Here is a 12,920-nt window from a genome sequence, read left to right on the forward strand (position 1 = left end):
GTTATGTCGTTTCATCGCCAGCCATATCAAATCTGAATTTTAAAAACAATTAACAAATCAAAAATCAAAGCAAATAAAAAAAAAAAAAAATACAATGTCGATAATAATTAGAAAAAGTAAAAAGTACTTACGCATGTGAAAACGTTATTTAATTCAATCTATGCACCGCTGTATAACATCAATAATAATTAGAAAAGGTACTCTCGCAAGTGACAACCTTTTTTTATTAAATCTATGCACCACTGTATAACATAGATAATAATTAGAAAAAAAAGTACTTACGCATGTGACAACGTTATTTTATTTAATCTATGCGCCGCTGTACAACTAGGACATAAAAATTCATCACAAGATGGACAAAATGAAATTGCGTCAATGTTTTTGTTGATTCGCAAACATGATTGACAAAGTTTACATGGTAGATCCATTTTTGATCAAAGTAATGATCCTGTAATTATACACTCGCTTTGATGAGTCTTTATAATGACCGCATTTGTACTGTTACTGCTGGAAACTTCGATATTTTTCCGTATTAAAGAAACACTGTTTCAAAATTCAAGGTCCAGGTTAACAAATGACATTATATGATTCACTTGTACAATGTTGTATTTTTAGTTTTATTGATTGGAATTTAAATCCAATGAAAAATCATTGATATTCAAATCATTGCGTAATAGTTTAATTGGTAGCATACAGATAATGTACATTTAAACTTCCTGACTTGGACGTTGTAAACATGAATTACTTTAAGAGTATTAAATCATTAACTTTAAAGGCTGATATTCAACATTAGATCAGGAAAATCAAATAAGGAAAATAATGTTAGTGAGATATTGGAAAACACATATACTGATGTTTCACATAATACTGTCTCAAATTACAATATATATAGAGTATGTGATTCTGTAGGGATTAACTGTCAAATTCAGTTTTACGGAAAAAAAATCAAATATGGGTTGATGATGAGAGGGTTTCAACATACGATTTAAAACATAGACGTGGATCTCGGACTAAATACGCGTTTTAAAATGTTCCGAAAAATCCCAACCAATAATGTGTTTCAATGCCAAATCATAAACCTTTTCATATATTTTCTAGTAATCGTATATAGAATAACAATCAGACTAGTCCTTTTTGGAAGAAACATATGTCTGGCGTACACAATTTTAATCCTGGTATTCATGGTGAGTGTATATTCAATTTTTGACAGCTTATGCAAAATAAATTTTCTAGGGATATGTTGTTTAACAAGCCTTTTAACTTAGATAAGAACAGTGTCAACTAGTTAATCATTATCAAATTATAAATCGTGTACGAATTAGAGAAAACATAGTTATCTAAGTTAACATGCATTCAGTTAATGCGAGTACTCTTAGATCGGTATCATGTGTCTTTTGCATTCATGTTTGTTGCTTCTTGTGCTGTGTGCCAATCTGACGGGTCAGCCATTTTCCCCGTCTTTTTATAGTTTATTCTTATGATGTGATGTTTCACAAGGGTTTCGGGAAGGTTTGATGGTCACAACCATTTCAACCCACCATATTATATATTTGCCTGTAATTCAGTGAGTGTCCTGGGTTGCGTTTATCAAATATGTATTTCATCTATTGTAATGTTTTCAATGATGCGGTGTTATTATTTAAGTGTTGTCACATTTTGTCACGTCGGGGCCTTTTATAACTCAATATCCGGTATCGGGTTAAGTCAATGCTGAAGGTCGTACGGTGACCTGCAGTTGCTTACATCCACGGCAGTTGGTCTCTGATAGAAAGATGCCTCATTGTCAACCATATCAAATTTCCTTATTTTAACGGCACTTCTGGTATTTGAATAAGAAGAGACCCCATGCAATACACAATGCATGTAATCGCTTAACAGTTCAAACATGATAGAAAGTACGCCATCTATGTAACCATCCACATTATTTACAAAGATTGCAGATATACAAAGACATTATATAAAACATACTAATAACTCCTGCTGTATCTAAAAAGTGAAATCACAAAAATACTGAACTCCGAGGAAAATTCAAAAAGGAAAGTCCCTAATCAAATGGCAAATCAAAGCTCAAACACATCAAACGAATGGATAACAACTGTCATATTCTAAAATAGTATCAGAGTTTATACATCATCCTTTTACATGTAGCATGTAATTACCAGCATGTCTTTCTGTCAGTAATAACGGTCAATTGAACCTTGGTGTATTTTTTTTCAGACAACATGCTTTTCAAAAAAGGAACTTGCTGTACAGATGAAAGTTAAAGATAACATACATGTGGAACTGCCTGGTCGAATAATTGCCGCCTTGCACGTCAATAATTTATCAGCTCAGTTCTTGAGCTTATTGATTTTGTTAAATTGAACCAAACTGACACCGAGTAATTAATTACGATTCCATTTTTGTATAATCATGATAATTATGTTTGAGGCAAAATAAAACATAACTTATATTGTGAAAATTGCAGCTACGTGTAATGTCCATTTAACAAATCTGAGTTCCATGTGTTAATTAAATAAAGGTAAATGTCTATAAAAATTGTTTAGTAGCAGGATTGAATTTTTTATTCCTACAAAACTTTTATGTTATTTATAAATGTACCTTTACTGATTCAGGTTTGGTAATACTTTTATTTTGTAATTTTCTTTTTATCCCTTATGCATATATATAAACTAAACGAAAACATTATCAATTAATACATTTCAAACTGATCAGTCTAAAACGAACTGACAATGACATGGCAACATAACTCTTTTAAAGAACTTTAGTCTTATTGGAGGGTTGTCTCATTAGTAATCATACCACATCTCATATCAAATAAAATAACAGACATTGTCACACATAATTGTATTATAATTAAAAGATAACAAACAAACTATAAATTATAAAATTTAGTCTTGTAAAAGAACTGAAATCTATTACTTAAATTCGAGTGGAACAAAATACCAACAACGTATTCAAAACTGAATTGCATGTGTGTATGTTTTCTGGTTGAAGACCTTTGAAATCGATACACATTATTTTGGTTAATGTCTCTTTGTTAATTATGGTATCTTATATTGTTATCATCGTCATTACTTCATCATATTTATGTTTAAAGTAAACGATTATTTTCTCATTCAAACTGTGTGAATGATCGACCAACGTCCGTTTTCAAAGACAAAGAAACTGTGAAATGTCTATCATCTCTTCACGATAAGTATGTTGTTGTTCCTGTAGACAAAGCTTCAAATAATATTGTCTTTGTGTGTAAATCGTACTACTACCTACGAGTGTCTTGTAAAAGAATTAGGAATAAATGAGCACTCAGGTAATCCCACTTACAAAACATATCATTTGACAAGGATGAAATTTTGGCGAATCATAAGTCCTTCATGGCTTCAATGAACATTACATTGAACGGCAAATCGGAGGACTTACCTTGTTTGTATTGGATACCTAAGCTTCACAAAATTCCGCACAAACAACGGTACATTTCCGGCTCATCTGCATGCTCTAGAAAGGAATTATCCATACGATTGACAAAAATTCTGTTCGCAGTGAAAGAGGGTCTTTAGAAATACTGTGAAGTTGTTTACACCCGTAGTGGTATTAACCATATGTGTATTCTAAAAAATACAACGAAGAACGTCTGCATAATTTTAAATCTCGATCATTCTCGGAAAAAAGTTCTATCAAAACTTTTGATTTTTTAACCCTGTATACCACCATTCCCTATGTAAAATTGACAAATCGTCTAAAAGAAACAATCCACATACTTTTCAACATACAGATGGTAGCATACGCTATAAATTTATTACTTTGGGATACCATATGGCATGTTTTGTTAATAGTGAACAAAAAGGTAAAACATGCTACACAAAGGACCAAGATATCAGAGTGCTGGAGTTTCTTATTGACAACATATTTTTTGAATTTGGAGGTAGACATTTTCATCAAATTGTCGGCATTCAAATAAAACAAACTGTGCTCCTCTCCCTGTCGTCCTCTTCTTATTTTCATACGAGTCGGAGTTTCTACAGACACTTGTCAAAAACAAGAAAACCAAAGAAGCAAGATCATTTAATTTCACATTCAGATATATTGATGATATTCTTTCCATTAACAATCTAAACTTTTCTGATTGGGTTCCTTTAATATATCCTCCAGAACTAGAAATTAAAGAAACAACAGACACGGCGTCTTCTGCATCATTTTTAGACTTATATCTCGAATTTGACATAAACGGTCATCTCAGTACCATAATCTATGACAAAAGAGACGATTTTAATTTGAAATTATCAATTTCTCCCACCTTAGTAGCAATATACCAACCTCACCTGCATATGGGATATACATTTCCCAACTCATTATGTATCCAGAGCTTGCAGCTGCTACTCAGACTTTGAAAACCTTGTTGCTTAATATTCCAAACTTTACAAATAATACACGATGGTCTTGAAGTTTAGATTCTAGGGACTGACGTTGTTTATCATCTAAATTACGTGTTAGAGCTTTTTTATATGTCTTTGTAAAGTATTGCTTTTACTGTTTGGTCTATTTTTGGTAATATCCATTTGACATGGCTCGGTACTTATACATCCCTTCATTGTATTATTGTGCTATGGTACATTTTTGTATTTTTGTCTTTCGTTTTTGCTAATGTGCTTTTTTTTACAGATGGGTGCAGTCCTAACCTGTACAAAAGTTAACGTGGTGCAGACTGCTTTCCAAGTTAACTTGAGAAATTTTAAGCAGACAAGCAAGTTAACTTCGTTGTTGCTAGACCAGGTCTAGGTCTGCTTTTTTAGGACTGCTGCAGACCTATCGACAAGTCTGCCGCAGACCTTACCTGAGGACAGGTCTGATTCAAGATTCAAGATTCAAGATTCAAAGTTTTATTTAGAGTCGATATTCCATAAACTACATAAACACAAGATCTAGTGAGCTTTTCAAATCGACTTAATAACAAAATACAATACACACATACAAAAGTCATGAAAACAATACAATTTTAAACATATAATGCATAGTAAGATACCATAAATGACATATATAAATTAAAAGCATAGTACACTTAAAACATAGCACAAGTTAATAATAAGATTGCACAAATCAAATAGTCAAAATAAGATAGACACAGGTATAACACTATATGCATGCACTGCACTGGCATGAGCTGTTACTTGGATCCCATGTTTGTACCAATTTTTTGAATTGGTCAAAAGATGTTTCCATTCGACAATGGTTCGGCAGCTCATTCCAGATTTGTGCAGCATTATGGCGAAACGATTTTAAGCCATACTTAGTATTTCAGACTCTTTGGAGTACTGCTGTTTCCTGTGATCTTAAATCATACTTGTTAATTTGTATATCAATCAAATCATGAAGGTAGCTCGGATTTTTTTTGTGAATTATTTTAAATGTTTCTATTGCGATTGTTTTTATTCTTCTTATTTTTAAAGATGGTAATTTAGATTTTTCTAGCAGTTTTTTGTATGGACTATCATAATCTTCATAAATGAATCTAGGAGCTCTTTCTTGAATTTTTTCCATTTTAAAAGAATTTTTTTCGCTACAGTAGTGCCAAATTACTGGACAATAGTTAAAATTCGAAAGAATGAATGAGTAGTATACTGTTAACCTACCTAGCCTGTTTAAATATTTACGCATACGTTTTAGAATATTTAATTGTCTTGATGCCTTTTTACATATTTCACATATATGATTGTTAAAGTTTAAGTCCGAATCTATAGTTATTCCAAGAAGTTTAACATTTTCTTCACAATCAATTTTGTTTCCATTTAAATTAAATATCAAATTATGTTTATTTGTTTTTTTTCCAATGGCTAAAGCCTGGAATTTGTCAGGATTAGCCTTCATTAAATTTATAGAAAACCAGATTATTAGATTTAAACTATCAGTTTCTAAACTTTCAACAACTCTATCTAAATCCTGATCACTATATGATACAGTGTTATCATCAGCATTAATATAAATGGTGCTGTTTTGTACAAAATGAAATATGTCATTTATGAAGACATTGAAAAGAACTGGACCAAGAATTGACCCTTGTGGTACACCTTTAAACATACGATCCCATTCAATGTAAGAACTTCCAATTTTAATGCGTTGTTTTCTGTTTTCTAAATAACTTTTTAATAATTTTAGAGAATTTTTAGATAGACTGTATGCTTCCAATTTAAGTAAAAGTAAATCGTGCGGTAAACAATCAAATGCTTTACATAGATCCATCAAAATTGCAGCAATAAATTTGTTTTGGTCCAGAGCTTTTTCCAGTCTTCTATTATTTTAATAAGTGCAGTTTCGCAACCAAAACCTGATCTAAATGCCGAAATAAGAGGATGGAAATGTTTATTTAAGAATTCCTGGAAGTTCTTACAGTGAATGGGATCGTATGTTTAAAGGTGTACCACAAGGGTCAATTCTTGGTCCAGTTCTTTTCAATGTCTTCATAAATGACAGATTTCATTTTGTACAAAACAGCACCATTTAAAATTATGCTGATGATAACACTGTATCATATAGTGATCATGTATAGCTCTTTCATAAATTTTGGAAATACATGGTAACACACTTATAGGTCTATAGTTTTCTTTATCAAGAGAGTAATTCTTTTTAAAAAGTGGGGATACCTGAGCAGCTTTAAGATTATCTGGAAAAATTGAGCTTTCAATTGATTTATTAACTAAAATTTTAATGGGATTTGATATTACTGGCTGAAATAATGTCATATCCAGTAGCTTTACTTAATTTAACCTATTTATTTGTTTACTCACAAACTCTTCTGTTACAGGTTTAAAATTCAACTCATTATAATCAGTTTTAATTTCTTCAATTTTGATTATACTTGGGTGATTTCTGTCTATTTTTATGTTTTTATCTCCTATATCTTTAGCTACATTTATGAAAAATTTATTGAAAATTTCTGATACCTCTTTAGGATCACTGAGAATTTTATCATTTTCATATAAAATTATGTTATTGTTTGATTTAATGCTTTTACTTGATAACAATGGTTTAATAGTGGAATAAAATGTTGTTGATTTTGGACCACCAGCAGTTCTTTCATAAAAATATGTTTTTATTGAGCTCTTTTTTTATTTTTGTCACAATATTTCTCTGTCTTCTGTACAACTCCCAGTTGGCATCACTTTTGTTTTTAAGAAATCTGTTATGGTACATTCTTTTTTTTGTAAATTGCACTTCTTAGATCTTTATTCATAAAGGGTGCAGGTGATACTATTGATCTTCTTTTTTTCATTCGTATATGCTTGTCAATTATGTTAACAAATTCAGATTGAAAATTTGAATACGCTTCATTGACATCATCAACTGACAGCAAATTATCAAAATTTACACAATTTAGTTCATGTACAAATTTTTCCTGATCAAAACTTTTAAAACTTCTGTAATTTATAAATACCTTTTTAATTTTAGGTACAAAACCTTTAAATGAAACGAAATTATGTTGTGATAATCACTGAGCCCACAATTAAAATTAGATATATTTTGACAAAAATTTGGTTTGTTTGTCAGGATAACATCAAGTAAAGTTGGTAATGCATTTTTTGTAAAACATGTAGCTTTTTTAACTATGTTTGTAAAATCAAAAACATCACACATATTTTTTAGAGGTATACACTTTTCTTCATCTAAACAATTGTAATTTAGATCACCAATAATAATAACATTGTCATATTTATCAGATATTTTATCAAATGTTTTATTAAAGTCTTCAATAAATAAATTATCATTGAGGGATGGGGGTCTGTAAAGACCACATATCAGCCACTTTCTGTCTTTAAGGTTTATTTCAGTAAAAAATGATTCAATTGTTTTACATTCAAGTTTGGTCTTCCTGTCACATGCTAAATCTGAGCGGATGTAAACAAGGAGGCCTCCGCCTTTCGCTGTCCGATCTGCTCTCCAAAGGTGGTAACTGTCAATAAAGAATTCACCGTTTTTAAAGGTTTCATCGAGTTTGGTTTCTGCCACGATTATCATGTCAACTAGATTGTCATTTAACAAATCTTTTATTGAAGAGAATTTATTTCTAAAACTGTTGATGTTAAGATATGCTCAGTGAAAGTTATTGGGGTGTTTGATTCGTACACCTTTCAGCTCGTCAAATATGTTTTGCTCAACGTTCTCAATGTTGACATCGGAAATGTTGTTTACATTAATCGACCCACATTCTGAACTTATAGATGTGTAACATGATGTTGATACTTTGAAGTACGAGTCTAGAAAATTTGGTAGTCGGTTTGTATAACCTTCACAGAAATAAAAGTCATCGCTTTTTGATAGTATGTTGTACTCCTGTACAGATAAATTTGTACATTTTAAATGAGTCCATAAGTCACAGAAATCGCATTGTATCGTTTTCTGATTACATTTTACCGGCTTATTACAATCGGTACATGGATGTTTAATTGGACTTGGATTATGATGAATATCACCGCTAAGTAAAATTGATAAAATAAGAAAATACTGAGATGGATTTTGTACTTTTCGTTGTATCGTAGTAGTTGTTGTTGGTCGGCCATATTGAGAAGTCGAGTTCACTCGGACTGTTGGGAAAAGTTTTTCGATGGCAAAATTGTATTTACCTAAATTTGTTATGTTTGAACACGAATAATAGCCAAGATTTTCTGGCAGTTCATGTTTAAAACCAATTTTGTAATCACTAGTTGGTGTTAGACGTATAAATATTCCAAATAATACAAGAGCCAATGTCAGTCCATCTTGACCGGCCGCCATCTTTTTCAGTTTAACCTGAGGACAGGTCTGGTCTGGAGCAGACCTGTGGACAGGTTTGCTAATGACCAGACCTATGGACAGGTCTGCTTATGAGACAGATAACCGCGTTTAAGACTTTTCATTTTACACCTGAGCTTTTACTATGTAAACAATAATCGCATTGTTTTTCCCCCAGTATAGCAAATAACTATACTCGTTAGACTCTGTATAGATATTATACACATTAATTATTTCCTTTTTTCATTTTATATTCTTTTATACATTAAACAATTGGTAAAAAGTTACACAGTTGTGATCACATGCAGCTATCATAAATGAAAAGACAGTTTTGTTTCAATAAGGAGGAGGATAGAAAGGTTATCCAACGCATCGGAACAATATTTATATTAAACATCATTTTTTACGTTGCTTCGTTCTCCATTTTTTACAGTTTCTTCCTTAATAAATAAAACTCTATGCATTACATGAATTTTTCATCGTTATTCACCTTGTTTGCCTTGGATTTAATATTCTGTTTTCAACAAAATGTTCAAACGAAAATTGTACAGTGTCTGGATATATAAGGTGTTGTATTATTATGAACTATCTCGTCAATTTAGACAGATTTATCTCTACCGATTATAAATGATATCTTGGACGTCCGAAAAAAATGTACTCGTTGTGAACATGAATGAAATATTTGCCATGCACTTGACGTTTAGCTACCAACAAAATCAATCAAACGACATAATATACTAACAGTATACCATTCCCATAAGAGAACTTCTCATACTCTTGATTATAAAGTATTTATTAAAATTAAATCAGTCATGTTAGTGTTGGATGATGTGGTCAAATATGTCTGTTTTACAAACCATCCTGAACTACTGACTTTAGTGACAATTCAATATTATGAATACAGAGATGAAGTGATTACACTCTAAATTGATGCAGTCAAGATTTTGTAGTCATTGTGTTTCAATATTGCTGTCATTTGTATTATGCAATCCATCCTGACCTAAAAATATAACGGATTTATTATGCCGCTTTATAGATTTACATTATAAAGTGCAAATATGGTCAGTTTTGGTTGAAGCGGTCAAATACTTTTGTTATACGAGCAAGCCTGGGATATCAAAACTACTAAATTTTTATAGCGTATCAATATATTGAATGAAAAGAGGACATGCTGGCATTATAAATTGATGCGGACAAACATTTTGTAGTTTTTGTGTTCCAATATTGCTGTCATTTTTGTATTATACAATCCATACTGACATACAAATATTACTGATGTATGATGTGGCTTTATAGATTTACATAATAAAGTGTAACTATGGTCAGTTTTGGTTGATGCAGTCAATAATTTAGTTATACAAGCCAGCCTGACATGCCTGAGGTATTAAAACTACTGAAATATTGTTGTCATTTGTATTATACAATCTATCCTGACATAAAAATATATCTGATTTTTTTATGTGGCTATATAAATTAACACAATAAAGAGCAAATATGGCATTATGGTTAGTTTTTGTTGCTGCAGACAAATAATTTTGACATGCTGGCACTCTAAATTGGTGCGGGAAAATATTGTAGTCATTGTGCTCAAATATTGCTGTTATTTGTATAATACAATCCATCCTGACATAAAAATATTACTGATTAACTATGCGGCTTTATAGATTTACATAAGAAAGTGCAAATATGGTCAGTTTTGATTGATGCAGTCAAATAATTTTGTAATATTTGAGACAGTCTGAGATGCGAAAACTGCTGATTTTGTGTGATGCTTCAATTATGTAAATAAAAAAGGACATGTTTGCACTGTTGATTGGTATAGAAAAATAATTTAGTAAGCTGACCATCAAAATAATAAATATCAGTAACTGTACACCAATATTGTTTACACTTATCCCGATTATTTTATACGATCTAAGTACTATTCGTTATTGGCATTGTTAATCGATTTTATCTGATAACCAAGTTTATAAGATTAATGCTACATTTTAAAACCGATCAGAACATATAACATTTTTATAATGTAAATGTATATCCGACCTACAGAATTTGATATTAATTGGAGTATATATTCAATGCTCGTTAGCATTGTTACCAATATCGTTTTTAATCTATAAAAAGGCAGATCACGTAGAAATTTGTATAACAAGCAAAGTTTTACGCGTACTTCATTTACAAATACATGTATTAAATTTGTATTGCTTATATAATGCAAGTATTATATTGACTGTTTCTTCCATGTTTATATCAAGAAACAAAGACATTTAAAAATGTTATCAAAAAATCGATGTAGAGCGGTCCTGATTACAAGTTAACTAAGTGTTGAGCAGACCAGACAAAGGCTAACTTGAGATCAGGTCTGGTTCGATCGGAGTTGTTAAGATTAAAGTTAACTTATGGCAGCCAGGACTGGTTTCGAAGTAAACTTATAATAGAAGCGGACCTGTATCCAAGTTAACTTATAATAGTAGCAGACATGTATCAAAGTTAACTGGTTTGGCAGTCATAAAAACAGTCCTAGGACCAAGTCCGCTTTTCAAGTTAACTTGAATGTGGTCTTAAGACTGGTCAGAGCAGTCCTAAATCCAGTCACAGGTTAACTTTGACCAGTCAAAATGACTGGTTGGCAAGTTAACTTGCGATACATTTAAGGACTGCACCCATCTGTGTATGCCTTTTTGTATTTCTTTGTTGACATATTTGTTTGTTTTTATAGTGTTTAAGATTATAACACAATGTTGACTGCTGTACCCCTTATTTTGACATTTATACCTATTATGTCGGTTTGTTTTGTTCACACATTGTTGTCAGTATAATGGAATTTGTATGCGACTGTCATACAAGTGATAAGTTCAGCTAGCTATAGAACCAGGTTTAATCCACCATTTACCACTACATAGAAAATGCCTGTACCAAGTCAGGAATATGACAGTTTTTATCTATTCGTATGATGGATTTGAACGTTTGATTTTGCAATTTGTAGGGGCGTTCCATTTTGAATTTTCCTCGGATTTCGGTATTTTTGTTGTTTTACTTCTTTAGATGGAATCTGTATGGTTAATGTGCCTATTTCAGAACTTGAAAGTAATTGTTTATCATTAAATCTGTTATCTACTTTTCAAATGGTACAAACTGGAGAAAAAATAAGCTATTTTTGAAATGTCCTTCCATACTCATTTATGTTATATAATAGGTCATTTATTCATCCCTTAAATAACGCAAGTTGCAAAGGAACGATACTTATTATAATATTTCCTGCCATTATTTCTGAATAAGAACTAAATGTTCAAAATAAAGACATGATCAGAATTACCCTCCTGAATTTAAAATGCTTTCCAACTAATACCAAACTTAAAAATCAGTTATTTATATATGACTTGATTCACCTCGACACGTAACATTTACAAAGTAAAGTTTAAAAAAGACATTAATATGATGTATATAAATATTAACAATGTTAAAAACAATCAGAGATTTATTTTGTCATTATTTTATTAAAAAATCATATAATCTCGATTAAGACAGGTGATCAATAGTTCGAATGTCATAAATGAGTCGCATTGTGAGATGGTACAATGACACATATTTAAACTTCCTGCTCAAAATATTTAAACAATGAGGAAGTTAATGATTTATATTTAAATATTAAATAATGTCATATAATCAGATTATATGATATTCATATTAACAAGGTTGAGTCTTTTATACCTATTACCGGGTGTGTACTAACATCAGCAACACGACAGGTGCCACATGTGAAGCAGTATCTGCTTACCCTTCCGGAACACTTGAAATCACCCCCAGTTTTTGTTGCGGTTCGTGCTGCTCAGTCTTTAGTTTTCTATGTTGTGTTTTGTGTACTATTGTTTGTCTGTTTTTTTTCCTGTTTAAGCTTTAGTTTTCTGTGTTGTGTTTCGTGTACTATTGTTTGTCTGTTTGTCGTTTGAGCCATGGCGTTGTCAGTTTATTTTCCACTTATGACTTTATAAACAAAAACGGCATATGTACAATAATTTAAGGAGGAGACATGAATGTTGCCCTTAACAATCTAATATTCGCAAAAAAGTAAGTAAAACAGTCAATAGCCTTAAACAAGATATATGGAGACATTTAACCCCGCAAAATATCCAATATAAATGGAGAAGAAAAATCCAGTCTAG

General features: G+C 31.3%; 1 protein-coding gene across 4 annotated transcripts in view; it reads right to left on the minus strand.

Annotated features, from left to right (window-relative positions):
- Positions 1-12,920, minus strand: part of LOC127721854 (proto-oncogene tyrosine-protein kinase Src-like) — a 242,116-nt gene that overhangs the window by 18,818 nt on the left and 210,378 nt on the right. Inside the window, exon 1 of one of the 4 annotated variants that reach the window (XM_052228661.1) lies at positions 283-583. The exons of the other annotated variants lie outside the window; for them this stretch is intronic. Coding sequence (XP_052084621.1) covers positions 283-428 — 146 coding nt within the window. The 5' untranslated portion in view covers positions 429-583. Of the gene's footprint in view, positions 1-282; positions 584-12,920 lie in introns of those variants that run through there. 4 annotated transcript variants of the gene reach the window in all.

Source organism: Mytilus californianus, unplaced genomic scaffold (assembly GCF_021869535.1).
Source record: "Mytilus californianus isolate M0D057914Y unplaced genomic scaffold, xbMytCali1.0.p SCAF_12, whole genome shotgun sequence".
Taxonomy (NCBI): domain Eukaryota; kingdom Metazoa; phylum Mollusca; class Bivalvia; order Mytilida; family Mytilidae; genus Mytilus; species Mytilus californianus.